The sequence below is a fragment of the Antrostomus carolinensis genome, unplaced genomic scaffold, assembly GCF_000700745.2.
Source record: "Antrostomus carolinensis isolate BGI_N321 unplaced genomic scaffold, ASM70074v2 scaffold12602, whole genome shotgun sequence".
Taxonomy (NCBI): Eukaryota; Metazoa; Chordata; class Aves; order Caprimulgiformes; family Caprimulgidae; genus Antrostomus; species Antrostomus carolinensis.
In genome coordinates, this window is record NW_010297654.1 from 94,553 (window position 1) to 113,371 (window position 18,819).

Consider the following 18,819-nt stretch of genomic DNA (forward strand, 5'->3'; position numbering starts at 1 on the left):
TATGGTGTTTTACTTGTTTTGCAAAGATCCAGTTTTGTAACCTGTAAAATCAACCTGTGCAGAATTCATACATGCGAGGCTACAATTTACAGAGCATCTGAGTCTCAGGGTAGCAATCTCAGCAAAGAGAAATAAACCTCATCTGAATAAAATTTATTGTCAGATCTGATTAGATTTTCACAATGTATCTGATGAAGAGTTTGTACTAGGAGTAGAAGAAGTGTCAGCTCTGCCATTTTTTGTTGCTTACTTGTGTTGCCATTATCAGATTATCTACTGTTTCTCTGTGAGAATCTTTTTAAGTCACTTGAATATTTTGTGAGGGGTAGTTTAGTAAAAGCTAGATAATATAATCCACAAATCCACTTAACTGGGCATACATAAACTGCCAACACATCGCAATCAACTGAAAGTGAACAAGTCAGTGATGATGCCACTGTCAGCCCCCCTGCGTGTGGAGCACTCACTTCCCTCAGGCACCTCGCAAACCCTGTGTGACTGTTACATATATGGACCAAGTGAGGGTGCTCGCATCAATCTGTATATTAAGTATTAGGAAAGTTTTCTTACTTTTTCAGATAAAAAATAAATATAAACAGAAGTTCTGATATTTTCTTTTTTTTTTTGCATTCATGCTAGGGTGTGCAAACCCCACTTCAGACACCACTGCTTTAGAGTATCCTTTTTTTTTTAACCTATGAACAAAGCTACATATGTGAAAATACCTCAACACGTTCTAATTGTTCTTAAATCATATACGGCCTGCTAAAGCAATGTAATTTACAATGCTTTGGAGAATCTGAAGCTAAGAAAAAATAGTCTACACACAAACTTCTAATCCTGGTCTAGCAGGAACTATGATTTTTCTAAGAAATTAGTTAGCATAACGCCAGGCTGGAATTAAATGAAAAACAGAGAAAAAGATTAAACACCACAGTAAATTAATTATTAAATGATTTCAGCATTGTCCAGTTTACCAAGTAAGGCTGCCCAGTGAAGGGGAGTCCGAAACAAGTTGTCATAAGATGTCACATTGCAGCCTTCATAGGAGGTCAGGACATCAACAACAGCTACATTCCCATCAGCAACAGCAAAGTGAAGGGGAGTTCGTCCTTCATAGTCTTGCCAGTTAAGTAGAGATTCTGTAGGTGCAGCTTCCTTTAAAATAAATAAGTAAAAGATAAAAACTATATACTCTTTACAGATTTTATTTTTTTTAGTGTTATAATAAGGAGATAAACTGCTCTTGTTCAGCAGAATATAGCTCTATAATCAAATACGTTTGTTACAATAGAGGCTATTTTCAAGCATTTCTTATGGAATTTTTAAAAATACTTATTAATTATTATAAAAGACCTGATTTTTGATACATACCCTGTAGTTTTACCAGTCTGCTGTGCAAGTGGCTCCCTATGCAGATCTTTAAAAGACTAACTCTGGCTCTTGTGAAATTAACTAGATCTTCTTACTTGATTTTCTAAGTTGAACACAACATATATATCTTCTTATTTTTCTCCTAGGACACTCCCCTTTTTGCACAAGTTAATCTTATGGCTTTCTTTATAATACTTTTCTAGAATTTTAAAACCATGATTATCAGAGTATTTCTAAAGGACATGTCAAGGTCTCTTGCTGACAGGATAGAACTAAGTTATAGAGTACTTCTAATAAATGCATCAACTTGTAATGAGCTTAATTTTGAATTAAAATCTTTTAAAGTATCGTGATTAGTCACTTGATCACACAACGCAGGCATTAATAGGTACAACTTGACTTTCCATCGCATATTCTTAAAAACCATGCTAAATTACTTTCACATAAGGCCTCTAGCTATATAGTTTTCTATTAGAATAATTTCCTCTCTCACTAACTTTCTTCTAGACAGATTTCTCTTCACAACTTCTTTCTCAAAGAACAGAACAGGTACAAATTAACATCATCTTAGCGTGGCAGAGATCTCCAAATGGCAAGTATCATAAAGGCCCATGAAACACAAACTTTGAACTTCACTTTCCTGAAAGAAGAGGTATCTCTAAAGAAAATGGCAAACAGTAAACCAATAGAAACTCAGGATGCAGGACACCAAACATCCAACAATTCAGAACAATTCACTGAAGTCATGGAAACCCTGTACAAAAGAAAAAAGGAATGTAGTCCTGAGATTTTTCACTTCCAGCACTAGAGTGGATTTTGACCCATGATAACCAAGAAAAACAACCCTCCTGAAAATAGACCCACACTGTATCTTATGAAAGAGGAGGGAGAGACTGCGATCAGTGCAGCTTGTTAACAGGTAAAGCAAGATCCTGCTCTCTTTCTCACTGAACTAATTGTAATTTTTCCTACTGAATTCACTAGGCACACAAATAGGCCATAAAATCACTTGTGCTTGCATTATTTGAAATGTAGTAACTATCACACAGAAAACTAACATCTAACATCGAGAACGATAAATCAAGAAGCAGAAAGTCAGGAAATTTCAGAGTTATGGCTTCTATCCAAATATTAATTGACCAAATTTCAATATATGTTCTATTTAACAGATAAAAAATAAATACATTTAGAGTCATATTTAACCATATTTCCTAAGTACAATCTGGCTAAATTAATACTGCAGTAGTAACTTCAACTCTGCAATGCCCTTACTTTTTGCTTCTCACTGTCTTACTTTCTAACAGTGTCAACTTAAACCTCCTAATACTTGATTAATATAAGTTTTCTAAAGTTAAACATTTACTTACTTTGCAAACTGTATGTAAATGCTAATTAAGTTGCCTGTCTGACATATAAAAAAACTGCATCAGAGTTTTAGATATTAGTAGTGTTAGCCATATCTCACTGGAGAAAGAAATTAACATACTTGAAACAGATTGTAGTTCATTACTATATCTATTCACTGGTACAATAACAGATAATCTGTTAAAAACATAAAAAACCCGATAAATGTGAGTTGCTTAACTAAAAATACAATCAAAGTTAGCATTGTTACATGCACAAACCTCAATAATCAAAGCATGGATAATAGTTCTTTTAATAAGCATTTCACTACAGTGAAAAGTGAAGTTTTAAGTTCTTCCCTAGCTTTGATAATTCTCAAGAGAAAGCCAACTGATAATACGTTTACTTTCTGTCTATTCAAAGAGCTCAGCAGGGGGAGTATAGAGCCCACTGCAAAAATTCAGAAGTGATCGTTATGGGAATCACTTTTAAGAATGACTTAAAATGAATGATGATATGCACAGAAGTTAGTACTGAAATTCTAACTCCACCAGAGGAAAACTTGTTTGAACAAAATGGACAAACAAGAAAACAAATTCTTCTTCACTTTACCTAGAATTTATTGATGTAATCTGGAAAGCTAAATTTCAAGCCTTCTAAAAGCACAACAACATATTAAATAAATGACTCCTAAAACTCCTGTCTCAAAGTCACTGATGTTCCCCAGAACACAGCCCCAAAATCAAAAGTGTTACTTTTACAAAATGGTGAAGAATCTTTTAATGACAAAGCCACTATTTATATTCTAGTCTAAATGTACTCTTGTGTTTTGAAATTTTTGGCCACTTACACTAAAATTTTCTATGCCTTCAAGTGTATAATTTCTTTGGATTTTAAGTGGTTTTGGTGTAAAACTAGCTACAATTAAACTGTCATACTATATTAATATTTTAAGCACAATACACAGAGGAAACAGAAGCTATACATTTTTCTGCAGCAATCGGAACAATGGAATTGTAGGCAATAATGGAAAGTGTTGTATAAATAAATGTCATGTCTCTTACCATGAAGAACAAATAAAGAGAAGAGATACAAAATAGACAGAGAATACTAAGCAGTTGCTTCCATCATATTAATGGAACCTTATTCTGTTCTTTTCTCCTTAAATCTTCCCAATGTTTTTCATGTAAGCAAGCACTGCTGAATCTGGAAAGGTGGAAAAGGAAGTTGACCATGAGAGGATCTCCAGATTAGAGTTTCTCTCTACTTCATGTTTACTTTCAAAATACGTCATAAGTTCCATTTTCACTGTATTTCATGGATTTCAATAACAGATATAACCAATTTGTGCATAACTGTCACCCCTGCAAACCCAACCTACTTCTTCAAAATTCAGTTGAGCTCTTTTCATTATTGTTTGTTTTGAGAATCCCCAATGGGCTAAGTACTATACAAACATCAAACAGAAAGATGACCCTTAAATTTATGAATTTATAAACAGGAGACAATAAATGGGCACATCCAGATGGCAGAGCACACAAAAACAAGACAGTATTTTTCTGTATCATAGACTGTGGTCTCAATAAAACCAGCAGCTTAGCTTTTGTCAAGTTTTTGTAAAGCAGCACTGCAGAATTCTGAGTAGCACAACTAAAGAAAAAGAATTTTCTGGGGAATTCTTCCAGAGTGTTAAATATAACAACAGCAGGGGTGTTTCTCACAACTTAGTCAGCAAGCAACAAAGGCTGCCAATGCAGATTGACCACTGGTAGATATCAATATCTGACTGCTATCTGAGCAAGGGCACATAGCTTACTGCTTATAGCACTCTATCATGAAAGCAAAGACAAAGGGTTTGTGTTGGATGCAATTAAAAAAAAAAAATGGAGAGGCAACAGTGCCACAGAGCTGTAGGCCTTTTGCGCCGCTGTCACTGTAAGACAATACTCAAGAACTTAGAAATGCAATTATGTAAGGCACAAGATGACAGAAATTTTAACTGTATGGGTATGTACGTTAGAAATATCATACAGAAAGAATGTGAAAAACTATAAAGTTAACCTAGATGTGAACACCTAGAAAGGAATGAGGAACAAAGGTGGTGCTTGAACAATAGATCTGGAACTGGGTAATAAGGCAAAAAGTAGCTAAGAAAGGAAGGGAAGACTGAACTCTGCTAGGTAGATATCTACCAAGACAAGTAAGAAAAACACTTCAGTTTGGAGAGGAGACAAGATCTTACTAAAGGATTAAACTCAGAGGCACCACCAACAACAAAAAAAGGTATTTATACTGAACAACAGATTCAATCAACTGATTACCTAGTTACACTGTTTCTGTACCATCAACTTTTACAGCATATTCTGTAAGCTAAATTACTTTTTCATTTAAACTTGTTATTATCTTACTCCATCAATAAGCATATATAGTTATAACTATTTGGAATATAAACAATTTAGTTGATGCATGAAAAAGCCTAGACAGAATCAAGAATGCACTCAATTTTAGAATCATGGAATGGTTTGGGTTGGAAGGGACCTTTAAAGGTCATCTAGTTCCAACCCCCCTGCAGGGAGCAGGGACACCTTCACTAGATCAGGCTGCTGAGATCCACCTCAAGCCTCACCTTGAATGTTGCCAGGGATGGGGTATCTACCTCCTCTCTGGGAAACCTGTTCCAGTGTTTCACCACTCTCATTGTAAATAATTTCTTCCTTATACCTAGCGTAAATCTACACTCATTTAGTTTAGAACCATTACCCCTTGTCCTACTGCAGCAGACCCTGCTAAGAGGTTTGTTCCCATCTTTTTCAGAGGCTCCCTTTAAGTGTTGAAAGGCCACAGTCCGGTCTCCCTGGAGCCTTCTCTTGTCCAGGCTGAACAAGCCCAACTCTCTCAGCCTTTCTTCATAGCAGAGGTGTTCCAACCCTCTGATCATTTTTGTGGCCTCCTCTGGACCTGGTTCAACAGGTCCATGTCTTTCCTGTGCTGAGGACTCCAGAGCTGGACACAGTACTCCAGGTGGGGTCTCACCAGAGCAGAGCAGAGGGGCAGAATCACCTCCCTTGGCCTGCTGGCCATTCTTCTTTGGATGCAGCCCAGGGTACGGTTGGTCTTCTGGGCTGCGAGCGCACATTGCCGGCTCATGTCCAGCTTCTCCTCCACTGGTACCCCCAAGTCCTTCTCCGCACGGCTGCTCTGAATGTCTTCATCCTCCAGCCTGTGTTGATACTGGGGATTGTTCCAACCCCTGTGCAGGATCTTGCAGTTGGCCTTGTTAAACATCATGAGGTTCACACAGACCCACTTCTCAAGCTTGTTCAGGTCCCTCTGGATGGCATCCCATCCCTCACAGTGTGTCAACTGTACCACCACTCAGCTTAGTGTCATCAGCAATCAATCCCACTATGTCATTGATGAAGATATTAAACAGCACTTGTCCCAGCAGAGACCCCGAGGGACAACACTTGCCACTGATCTCCATCTGGATATGGAGCTGTTGACCACTACCCTCTCGATGTGACCATCCAACCAATTCCTCATCCACTGAACAGTCCACCCATCAAATCCATCTCTCAACAGTTTAGAGAGAAGGATGTTGTGGGGGACCATGTCATAGGCCTTACAGAAGTCCAGATAGATGACATTCATAGTTCTTGCCTTGTCCACTGATGTAGTCAACTACATCAGAGAAGGCCAGTAGGTTGGACAGGCAGAACTTTCCTTTTGTGAAGACATGCTGGCTGTCTTGAATCACCTCCCTGTCCTCCGTGTGCCTTTGCATAGCTTCTAGGAGGATCTGCTCCATGAGCACAGAGGTGAGGCTGACAGGTTGGTAGTTCCCAGGGTCCTCCAACCTACCCTTTAAAAACTGGTTTGGCTATATACCATGCAACATCATGCTCAGCAAAAAAAGCTCAGGAAAAGGAGATGGCAGGGGAGTTACTCATGGCTCCACTGTTTGTTTTCAGCATGCTGAAGCTCTTTTTCCACTTTCCTGGGCGTGGCTAACATCTGCCTGTTGATGGGAAGTAGTGAATAAATTCCCATTTTTGCATGCAGCTTTTGCTTTCCATATTAAACTGTCATTATCTTCATCCAGGCATCTTCTTGCCTTCCTTCTATTTTCTCCCAGTCTCACAAGAGAGGAGTGAGTGAGTGGCTTCGTTGGTGTTAGGCAGTTGGCTGGGACCAACCCACCACAACCTTGAAAAACATCTACCTTGACAATATACTGTTTGAAAAAGTCTCTATTTGAATACAGCAACCTTTTCAGCAAATTTATTTCTCTAGTGTGGCAGAAAAGTAGATGGTACATATGAACTAAAACTTTGTGATGAAATTTTGTTTGTGACATATTATTTCACAACTGAATCCAAATTGCAAATATCTTGAATAAACAGAAATAAAATCACGTTAATTTAATATTGGAAACACCTCAGAAACTATTTTTATAGTAAAAAATAAGTACTGGTAAGATTATGAATGTGATTTGGAGAAAAGGAAAGCAAATTTTCATATGCCACACAAGTTCTCAACTTGCAAGTTAATCAGGCAAACAGACATAGAAGTCATTGTAGTTAGCTCACAATCAGTGTATGCCTAGTTCTGAAAAGTCTTTGAAAGACAAAGATACAGAAAGATTGTTGTAATATGAGAGAAAAATTCAACTGAGACTTCTGTATCTTTCCATGTTAGTGAAGTTCAGAGATTTCCACAGAATAAAAATCAAGGTAAAAATCAAACTGAGCACATGATTTCATTGTACTCATTATAACTGTCAGTGGAGAAAATGAAACTGAAATATTGTGGAAAAGGAAAATATATTGTCAAGGAAAAATTATTAAATCTCTGCAGAAAAATATTTGAAAAGTCTCTCAATAAACTTATAGTGGGCTGACTGGTAATTGATCAAGTATTTCCCAGGATTCTGACTCAAAAGAAAAAATTAAATTTTCAGTATAGTTAACTATAAATAAATTTCAAATAATGAAGAAAAGACACACAAAAAAGAAATCAGTGTGCAAGATGGAAGTGAGATGAGTAATATGATTGGCCATTTTAACTAAGAGAACTTGCAACCACTTCACCCCCCACCCCATGAAATTATACACATCAAACTACTTAAGAGAATATACATAGCCCATGAGTTAGAGCTATGTTCACCCACAGAACTCAGAAGAAACCCCTTTCAAGACAGCAAAAATATTCAAGATTATTTCTTACAAAATTCTAGATGTTAGGAAAAGCAAATTATTTCATTCTCAAACAGTCAGTGGACTAAAATGAAAAATATCAAGAGAAAAAAAATATTTCTATCAGAGTAAAGTACTGAAAGCGTATTATACATAATAGACTTTCTTACCAGAATACATTTCACTGTGTGAATTGCACTAGGGTCCTTGTTATTAGCCGCCCAGTGAAGTGGGATTTTTCCTTCAATATCAGGGATTCCAATATTTGAATCATGTTTTATAAGAAGTTTCACATGCTCCGGGTTATTGTAGTAGGCACTCCAATGCAATGCTGTTTGCTGGAACACAATATTAACAAGCTTTAAAAACACATTGAAAAATTAATATAAGATGAAAATTAAAGTTGGTTACACCCTGAAATATGATTTAACTATATTTTCACAGAATGAAAGAGATCACCTTGTCTAACTCCTCTGCTCAAAGCAGGGTCAACTAGAACAGGTCAAACAGGACACTGTCCAGTCAGATTTTGAGTTATCTCAAAGATAGAGATAGAGACTCCACAACCTCTCTTGGCAACTTGTTCTAGTGTTTTACCCCCCTCACAGTAAAAAATATTTTCTCAGGTTTAAACAGAATTTATTAAAACTCAACTTGTGCTCACTGCCTCTTTTCTGGTCACTGGAGACCACTCAGAAGAGTCTGGCTCCATCTTCTGTACTGTCTCCCATCAGGTATTTATATACATTGGTAAAACCACCCCTGAACTGTCTCTTCTTCAGGCTAAACATTTGCGGGTCTCTGAGACTCTCCTTGATGTCAGATGCTCTGATCTGCTAATTATCTTTGTGGCTCTCCACCAGGCTTGCTCCAGTATGTCTATGCCCTTACTCTACTGGAGAACCCAGAAGCAGACACAGCAGTGCCACCAGTGCTGAGCAGAGGGGAGGGGCCACAGGTAAAACCAGCTTTAAACAATGGGTAAATGAGAAATCTTTTGTTCCACTTCAGTAAATAGGACTGACAGAAAATGGAGCACGTGTACCTAGGGTGGGTGACAACTCAAAATCACTGGAAAACAGGCTTTAAGCAAAACTGAAATACAGGCCCATCTACCAAAGTAAGAGTAGTTTCTCACCCATCTTTGCTGCTGAGGTCTGAATTAGGTCTAAGCTACATTATCTTACATGAGACCCACACTGAGAAGCTCTTGTGCTTGGAATAGAAGTATTTCTGGTAGAAGATTAATTCTTTATATGAGGATTTCTTGGACTATGTCAGGACAATACTGTCCACGCTACTCAGTCAGCCAACAGGGCAATGCCATGGGATGCAGCAATTTTAGACTTGGAGAAAGTATCTGAGTTCATGTCCTGTTTTTTAGCTTTGTTTCAGCTAAAAACCAGGACAGTTTGGTATTAAGCAGTCATGTCCAAGTTAGAATAATCATCTGAAGCAGGTCTCAGCATCAGAGCTGCACTACAGTACAACTGCAGTAATTTAAGGTCCCTCTTAAATGTGCAAATCTCTTGGAGTAACACAAATTGATGGAGAAGCATATAACAAGATTACAGTCCACTAGAGGAAGATGGCACTGAATACTGACACTGAACTTGGATCCCTCTTGAGCAAAGGTTTTGACTTCCTGCACTGTCCTTGATCACTCAGAATTCTGAGGTGGAATATTACTGAATCTAATGCCCACCAACCCATGGCAGTCCAATAAAACATCAAAAGACAACCCGGGCTCCTACTGCCAATTCCTGTCTACCAGTGTCTTTTTATGGGCATTATCAATGTTTATAATTACATAAGCAAACCAATGTGTGAGGTTTTTTTACACAGTAAAACATTGATATATTAACAAGTATTTTGTGTATCAGACACATTTCTCCCAGCTGCCAAGTAACAGAGGATTGTAAGATACAGAATGAATTTTATTTCCCATCTCTCTTCCCTCCTCACCCCTGAAAAATATTACATGGTGCTTTGATTTGAAAATTGAGAGAAATAACTGCTGCCGGATATTTGTGTATAACCCTAGGATACCCTGGATTAACATCCTTGAACAGTGAGATAGAATGTGTGAGTTCAGTATCGTATCCTTAATGTCTCTGTAAAGGAAGAAGGCAAAAAAAGGAGCCTACTTTTCGTTTGTTGGTTTAAGCTGTTAGTTTAGTACCATGGTAACATAATACGATAACGCAACCCTTTTGTCTACTTGGTAGTTCACTGAAAAAGAGCTCATTCTAAGACACAACTGGAGTGGCTGCAAGGAAAGGTCTGATAACTGACACCACACACAACGACATACAGCCCAGTGCCATAAAGCATGTTCAAAGCGTGACAGCCTGTTGGGATTTGAACTGAAAAAACTTCTAGCAGTAGAAATATTAACTATTATTATTTCTTAAGTGGAGCTGACAGTTGCAATGAAAGTAAAAACTTTTTGGCAACATAGTCTTGGTTTACTGACTTCTCTCACCTACTGCTTTTCAGTCAGTTGCCTTCTTGAAAGTAGATGTAAAAGACAGTTGTTCTCTCTCACGTTCAGGAATTATGTTTGACAATCTTGATGCACATAGTTGCAGTTAAGGGAAACGAACAAGTTATGTGCCCAACAGAGTCAAACTTGTTGGACTTTGTCCCCAAGACTGCCTTTCATCAACTTGAATTCCATCTTTGCTACTGTGACTACTCATGACATGAACTGGAAAAAAAGTGCTCTAGATTTTGTGGGAAATTTGGCAATGCTTTAATACTGTCTTGGAAATCTGCTAAACAGTAGGCAAGGTGCCTAAAAGGTTCTGGCTGGTTTCCATATACCTTTGTTAATTAATTAACATGGTCAAGAAGACAGCATGACCTCTCCAGAATGACTGCTGTAATTACAGTCAGCGTTTCCATGATACATGTTAGAATACCCTGGAAGGCAAACAGCTGATTGCTAGGGCAGAGATTGGTTCAACACCATTGTCTAGAGGGGACAGAAGATTCATTTGTTGGAAACTGGGCTTGCAGCTGTCTTATCCTGCTTTCTAGATGATAAAATCAGATAAGGATTTCAGAGTTTAAGCAGTAACATCACTAGAAAGTCAAGTCCTCCTTCTCTTGCTATGTCCTCTTCTAGTAGAATGAAAACCCTCTACATGAGACACTAAATTATTATTTCCACTAGCACCAGCCTTGCCAAGTTGGTATATTGATTATCAGCTGATCCAAATAAACTTTATCAGGGCACTCACATTTGAATCAGCAGTAGACTGGTGGGGAGAGTTTTTTTCATCAATACCAAGATCACCTACAAACTGTAGGAAGGAGACCTTCCTGCTCAATCCTTCAAAAGCCTCAGTTACCAGTAACAGTTTCAGTCGTACCTAGTACCATGCCTACCTCGCCAATGGTAGTTACATACTGGGTTTTGGTCTTCCTTTTGCTATCTGCATTCACAGTGTCTCACTCTTTGTTACTATATCCTTGAGGAAAAAAATTATCTTAGGGAACATTCATATCTCTGGAGTCTTTGAAAGAAGTCTCTTTCAGATTTCAGGATGTGCAAGCTGCTCAAGTACAGGAAACTTAAACCAGATATTCCCAGATGAACAGGTCCACAATAATTACTAGAAATCTGTCTACTAAAGGCAATGTGATCATCTCCCAAACACAACATGCAACAAGCATTCCAAGAAGAGGGATGCATCTGTTTTGTTCAAAACCTACGTGGACACACAAGAAACCCTTTACCTAAAATGTCAGGACTGTGTCAAAGTCTTATGCCTCCTCATACCCTGCTATTAATGCTAATGGAGGCAAACGTTTCACATGAGTTTTAAATCAATCATTGCTAAGCACTCAAACTTAAGAGCCACACTAATCTGAGCACCTCAAAAAATACAGTCACTATATGCTAAATAACTAAAATGGGTTAGTATGCTATTACTGTGGACTGGCATTCCTCTCTGTATGAAGAGTAATAGTAAATCAGTTGTTTAAGAACTGTATCACTTTCCTTCGAAAATCTATCATCTCTTCCAGATGGCAGTTTTAATGATAGTCCTTTTTAACAAACATCAGTAGATTATTTCCTGAGGTTCTTAGAAGTCAGTGTGCTTCTGAAGCAGGCTCGTAATTTTATGAATGTGGTAGAGCATAACTTGACTTTGCAAAGTGATATCAAACAACTCATGACGATATCTGCACTATATTATATACCTGGAAAGTCACACGGAGATTTCCTGGCCTTTCAAGCAACTGTTGTCAGTACAGATGCAGAAAATCAGTCTGAGGGACTTCATTCTAAGTAGGTAGTAACATAAAGCTCTGAATATGTTAAGATTACATTTTCTCCTGAGGAAGTCTGCAGTTTTATAAAACAAATGTCAAAGTGACTAAATGGTGCTCTGCTTCAAATGTGAGTCTCATGCCAGAATGTCAATCAACTTCATCATCACATCCCCCTCGCTAAGTGATGCACTCATGGAAGCAACAGTGCTCGTGTGTTGGTAGCAGACTTTCTGCTGCCAATTGGTCCACTTTGTGACGATTATTATAATACTAATAATTAAAAAATAACTTGATACTTTTTATCATCCCTGTTAGAAAATCTTCTTGACAAATGGTAGCACATTCTATTCGAGGCCAAAAAGTCCTGTATGACTATGAGACTCTAAAAATTGTCCATTTTTACTTACAGAGATACAGAAAAAAGGACAGTCAACCAGATAGATTTAGTTTATGGATATTTTTACCCTTGGACCATCTTTGTGGACGGAAGTAAAGGAGTAGAATGAAGAAGTAAGGTTGAGTCAGGATTGAAGGTGGTGTTATAACTTTTGTCTCTGTTTTCCACTATCCAAAACTATTTTAATTGGCAATTTTCTTTAAGTCGAGCCTGTTTTACCCATGTCAGTAACGGCTGAGCAATCTTCCTGTCTTTATCTCAACCCACGAGCTTTTTCAACCTATTTTCTCCACCTGTCCCATTGAGGAAGGGAAGTAAGAGAGTGGCTGGGTGGGCATTTGGCTGCTGATTACACATTTCTAAAAGGTAGCACCTATAGACAGCTGTGTCAATATCACCACCATTTTAGTGGCCCCAGTGCAGTAAGAAATCGATCACCTAGTGTTAGGAAGGATGTCTGCCAACAGCAAACCTGCATTCAGCTCAGCACCAAATGAATTTCCTTTTATTTAAAAAAAAAACCAAAACCCCAACTCATCTTTGATATTGACAAATACTTTGAAGGCCTTTTGCACAGTTTTCTAGTGATTCTTCTCATTAAATAATTCTAAATGTAGGGTTTTTCCAAGGAAGAAAAGCAAGATAAGAACATGCTATCCAGATTCTAACAAGGATCACAATGTTACAGAAAGACTTAGACCTTAAAATCAGTGGGTTTTGAATCCTTTATTATTCTATGTACTCTCAACAAGAATGCAAATGAACTCAGTGCAATGAAGTTTTACATTGTTATTATCATCAGGAAAACATTACTATTTCTAAAGGTGATCATGACAATACCAGCATTAGTCACTATTTTGAAGACTCATAAAAAGTTTGTTATGACTGAAACAATTGTTTGATGTAACTCCAAATGTTAAAGCTGCTACAAGTGTTATCTTAAAATAAGCAGTATTTTTACCTTGTTTCTGTCCTGGGTATCCACTTCTCCAGGTGCCATATGTTTTAACAATAAAGCTAAACATTTTGGGCTTTTGTGACGTGTAGTTAAATGTAATGGTGTCATATCCTCTAAGTCCTTCTGCATCCAGTTCCCTCTACGAGCCAGTAAAAGTTTCATGAAGCGGTAATTTCCCTGAGTAAGGAAAAATATCAGAAACTTATTACAGTTTATCAAACCAAATGATGAAACTGTTTAGATATATTTACTATTGTATTACAGTACCTAAAAAACCCCACCAAAACAGCTCCAAGCTTTGTAAACATCTAATGAAAATTTTTTGTTAAAAAACATTAACTCTTGATTTTTAAGTCTGTTTTGCTACTTGGTATTAGATACGTATCTTCCATTAGCAGAGTGTGTAAGACAGGGTTCAGTAATACCAAAAATTCTGGAATATTGTCAGAGCTTCTTGACAGTTTAACCTCAATAAACATCATGTAAAAACTGAAGTAAAACCACTACATGCTGGTTTCAGCAAGGCAGACAGTTATCAGATGAGGAATAAAATGAAACATGAAGAAAGATCATAATTTTCAAAATTAAAGTAAGAAAAATAACAGTGATTCAGAGAGATAAAACGTACTCATCTGAACGAGTAACAAATACATGGAAAAGTGATCGTTTCTCACATTTTTAAATTGGAAACTGTATATGAGTTTTGATCTACTGTATGCACGATAAATGGATGAGACAACTAACTTTGTAACACCTTTGAAATAATTAACACTCCGGACTTACTACATTTTCAGAAAAAAGAATGTAGAAATGCTCCTGTGATTAATAACTGAGGGTAGATCCCAAAGAAAACAATCTGGTTTTATTTTTCAAATCATTGAAAAAGCCAGTCAAAAATTAAAGATATAATCATGCAATCATGAAGAAGCTGCAGTGATTTAAGGTATAGCTGGACCTTGACTTGCTACTGCCCCTTGCTTGGAGGTTATTCTCCATATAAAAAGATGCTACATGCAACACTTTGATACTTCCACTTCACTTCCATACAAAGTCTATTGGGTTTTTCATACCACCTTCAGCAGTTAAGTTTCAGTCAAGGACCAGTGACAGCTGGAGCAATAACTCATTAAAGCAAAACATCTGGATCCAGCTTACATGATCATGTTTTAAACATCCCTGTTCTGTCTGCACTCTTAGCTTCTAACCTTTTCTAAAGAGAAAGGAGCGTGCTGTCTCCCAGTTTTGCTCGTTGTTTCCCAAACTATTATTTTTTTGCCAATTTCATATATTTAGAATTTAAGCAAAAGTATCAATTACCATAAATCTAATGAAAATAGAAAGCTCAGAAGAGAAGAGAAATTGTACTAATTCCCCAGACCCAGGGAAAAGCTGCAGCATTTGATGAGGCTTTATTAGACAACGTACATAGGAAAGGTGACACTCAAATCAATAGAAATCAAGTCTTTGGATTCTGCTGCTCATGGAACTACCTGCAAATTAACATATTTCAGTCTGCTACAATACTTTTATAAATCCTGTACATTAACTCAGTCTCTTTAGGCTGTCTTTGGAAAAACAATGAAAAAAAGGTAGCCACATAGACAAGTGCAAGCGGTAAGCTAATGAACGGGGGCACTTCTGTATATTATAAGACTCAGAACTGCATATCACTTTGTCAGCAGAACAGTAGGGTGGAGATGGGCCAAAGGATTCCAGAGGCCCCCACAGTATCCAGTGCCAGGGCATAAAAATATTCAGGCTTCCTTTTCCATAGCAGCAATAAACATTGGAAGTGCAGATTTTACATATGTTACTGTTCTGCTCTTTGTCTAATAAAAATGGAAGAATTGAGCTTTATGTGGGCAGAATGGATTTCACCAAGTATGCCTAAAATAAAATGTGATTTTTTTTTTTTCTGCTACAATATTTTATTTTAAAATACAAAACAGGGAAAGCAAATCATGAATGAGCTCAGAAAAAATAACCCCTTCCTGCTTCAACAGTTTATTGTCATCAGTCCTTGCTCTTCAGTGAAAACCTACAAGAAAAGTCTGCCAAAAATGTTACCACAAACCTGCCTCAAAATGCAAATTTCTCTTGCCAAAGACAGCGTGGCTATGTACTCTTCAACAGCATTCACAGAGAGTAGTGACTAATTCTCTTTCTTCTTCAGGGTGTCAGGAGAAGCATAACCTTAGAATTTTGTCCCTTTAATACACAGACATGCATCAAGGCACACACTGAAGTACAGAGGCAGAAAAGCACAATGTCTGCACAGTTACTAATCCACACAGAACACACTCAAATTTAATTAATGGTAAATTTGGGAATGAGTTAGGGATGAGAAAACTCCTCATTATTGCCATTATATTTTACAGGTAAATATAAGAAGAATTTGCAAAACTCATTAAAAAAGAAAAAAATAGCAAAAAATCGCAGTATATGACGATGTGGTTGGGAATTAGTCTTTGGGAAGACAATATTAAATAACTTGAGAGAGTATTAGTCTTGGAAGAAATATACCTGCTTTTCTCCATCACAGAGGATAAAGCATCTGGGTTGTTTTCAGTATTTCCTGCTCAATGTGCATGCATACACATGAAAGAAAAAAAAAATTATTTTCTCTTGTTGATGGATACTTACTAGAAGATCTAAAAGTATATTGTGCTTTTTGAATGAATTCAGCTGAAGAGTCAAAGTTAAAATAATACATAAAACTGAGGAAACATGCATTTTTATGATTAGAGTTTCTTTCCTATACTGCATTTTATTTTTGCTGTTACACATTTTTCCAGTAGTTACCACTATATTGTTCTGTTGCACGCTTAGTCACCAACAAATCTCTCTCCTTAGGAAATGAACCTGTAATAAATCCCCTCATTCTGAAACACAAAAGATTCAGTTTCTTCCAAATTATTTAAGATTTTTTTTAAAACATCACTACAGAAAATACCTGTACTTACATTAATTATTTGTAATGGTATCATTCATGCTCCTATTTCTGACTGCTCTTCTCTTCTTTAGTAGTATCATGAATGTTGCTGTGGTCCTTTCACTTGTTAGAAAACAATACCATCCCTATGGTATTATTGTACCATATTATTATTATCTCCATTCATTGGGTGGAGAATGGATTGAGAGCAGCCCTGAGGAGAAGGACTTGGGGGTGCTGGTGGGCAAGAAACTCAACATGAGCCAGCAATACATGCTCGCAGCCCAGAAGGCCAACCGTATCCTGGGCTGCATCAAGAGAAGTGTGGCCAATAGATCAAGGGAGGGGATTCTCCACCTCTACTCTGCTCTAATGAGACCCTATCTAGAGTACTGTGTCCAGTTCTGGGGCCCTCAACATAAGAGTCCAGAGGAGGGCAAAGAGGATGATCAGAGGGCTGGAGCACCTCTCCTGTGAGGACAGGCTGAGAGAGTTGGGGCTGTTCAGCCTGGAGAAGAAAAGGCTCCGGGGAGACCTTATAGGGGCCTTCCAGTACCTGAAGGGGCTACAGGAAGGCTGGGGAGGGACTTTTTACGAGGGCAGTTAGTGATAGAACAAGGGGAAATGGCTTTAAACTGAAAGAGGGCAGATTGAGATTAGATATTAGGAAGAAATTCTTGACTGTGAGGGTGGTCAGACACTGGAACAGGTTGCCCAGAGAAGTTGTGGTTGTCCCCTCCCTGGAAGTGTTCAAGGTCAGGTTGGATAGAGCTTTGAGCAACCTGGTCTAGTGGAAGGTGTCCCTGCTGATGGCAGGGGGGTTGGAACTAGATGGTCCTTAAGGTCCCTTCCAATTCATACCATTCTATGATTCTATTAATGACAAAGGAAAAATTCCCCACCTTCAATTGATTACTGCTTAAGTTTGTAAATATGCAATGTATCAATAAGTCTTGAAGGCAGATTTAATTTAGGTCTTACTAGGTGGAGGGGGGAAAAAGGTATGCTTAATCTGAAAAGCAGTTACTAGCCAAATTCCTTCATTTTTATAAAATTCTTGTGTGTAACCAGCCCTTAAGCTTCCTACTTTCACTCATAGAAAATGCACTTGATTGGCCTAGAGATTCCTGAGCATCATGAAGTTCTTTGGGTCTGTCCATGGTTTCTTAACATTGATAGTGCCTCTAAAATGATTCTGTTGCACTGTGAAAACATTTTGACCAAACAGGATTAAATACTGCTACAGAAAATTCAGTTCCAGGTAGCCAAAATTTCCTATTCCAACGCTGATTTGTAAAATTCTTTTATATTCTATTAAAATTATTTTTACCCACAAGACCCAACTCTGTATGCAAACTACAGCATTTCAAAGAACAGCTGACAACTAGCATCAGCATAATCACAATAAATACTTCTGCTATTTCAAAATTTCAGCCACATATACTAACTGCAATGGAATATAACACATTTTTTGGTAGACAGATAGTTCAATAAGCAATCATTGCTCTGCCACCAAGTAATGACTTTCAAGAAAGTTCTGGGTCCCAAGCTTAACTGTAAATCAGTCACAAAAACTTCCCTTTCTTGAATATCTCAATAGATAAAAGAGTGATGGAAAAAACATTGTAGTTGGAATCAATTAACTTGGCAGAATTCAGGTTATCCCTGAAATTGAAAAAGTTATGCCCAAAATTGCAAGTTCATTCAGAGAAAAACCTGTCTAGTATTTTCAATATGACCCTATTGCCAGGAACAGGTTCCAGCCAAAAATTGCCAGTAAACACTTTTCTACCTACTTTTTTGGGCCTACAAGATAATGTGATTATTTCTTTATCCATCTAAAGCAGCTTTTTCAACTTACTTTCTCTTGCTGGCCTGTTGAAGAGGGAGAGAGAGAATGAGAGAACAGCCAGGTGGGCATCTGGCAACCAGCCAAGGTCACAACCAAATGATCACCTAAGTGAAAGACTGAAAAAAACCCAAGCTCTGTACTGATGACAGTGTTGGTATTATTCTAATTGTAGGTTGATACTGAAATTACTGATGGTTGTATTACCACTGCACTAAAAACATTAGCCTCACACTTATCATGCTACTCTGTACAGCCTGACACTGTGCTGCTCTAAGTTGCTCAGTCACCCTGTTGCCTCTGTTTCAAAGACTTCCTCAGAACTCATCTCACGGTACCTTCACTCAGCAGTGAGAAGGTTAGGGGAAGAACATTTATTTTTCCTTTCCTTGGATCAGTGGCAGTCCCCTTCCTCCCTAGCAAACTAAGGGAGGACAGGACATCTAGTATGTGATTGAACCTAACATGGGCATATGGGTATAGGGA

The 18,819-nt window shown here is 37.7% G+C and overlaps 1 protein-coding gene across 1 annotated transcript in view; it reads right to left on the reverse strand.

The window, feature by feature from the left end:
• INVS (inversin) overlaps nt 1-18,819 on the reverse strand; it is an 84,392-nt gene that overhangs the window by 36,590 nt on the left and 28,983 nt on the right. The window contains 3 exon segments of the mRNA XM_029083547.1: nt 978-1,158; nt 8,084-8,251; nt 13,556-13,729. Of these exon segments, the coding sequence (XP_028939380.1) occupies nt 978-1,158; nt 8,084-8,251; nt 13,556-13,729 (523 nt within the window).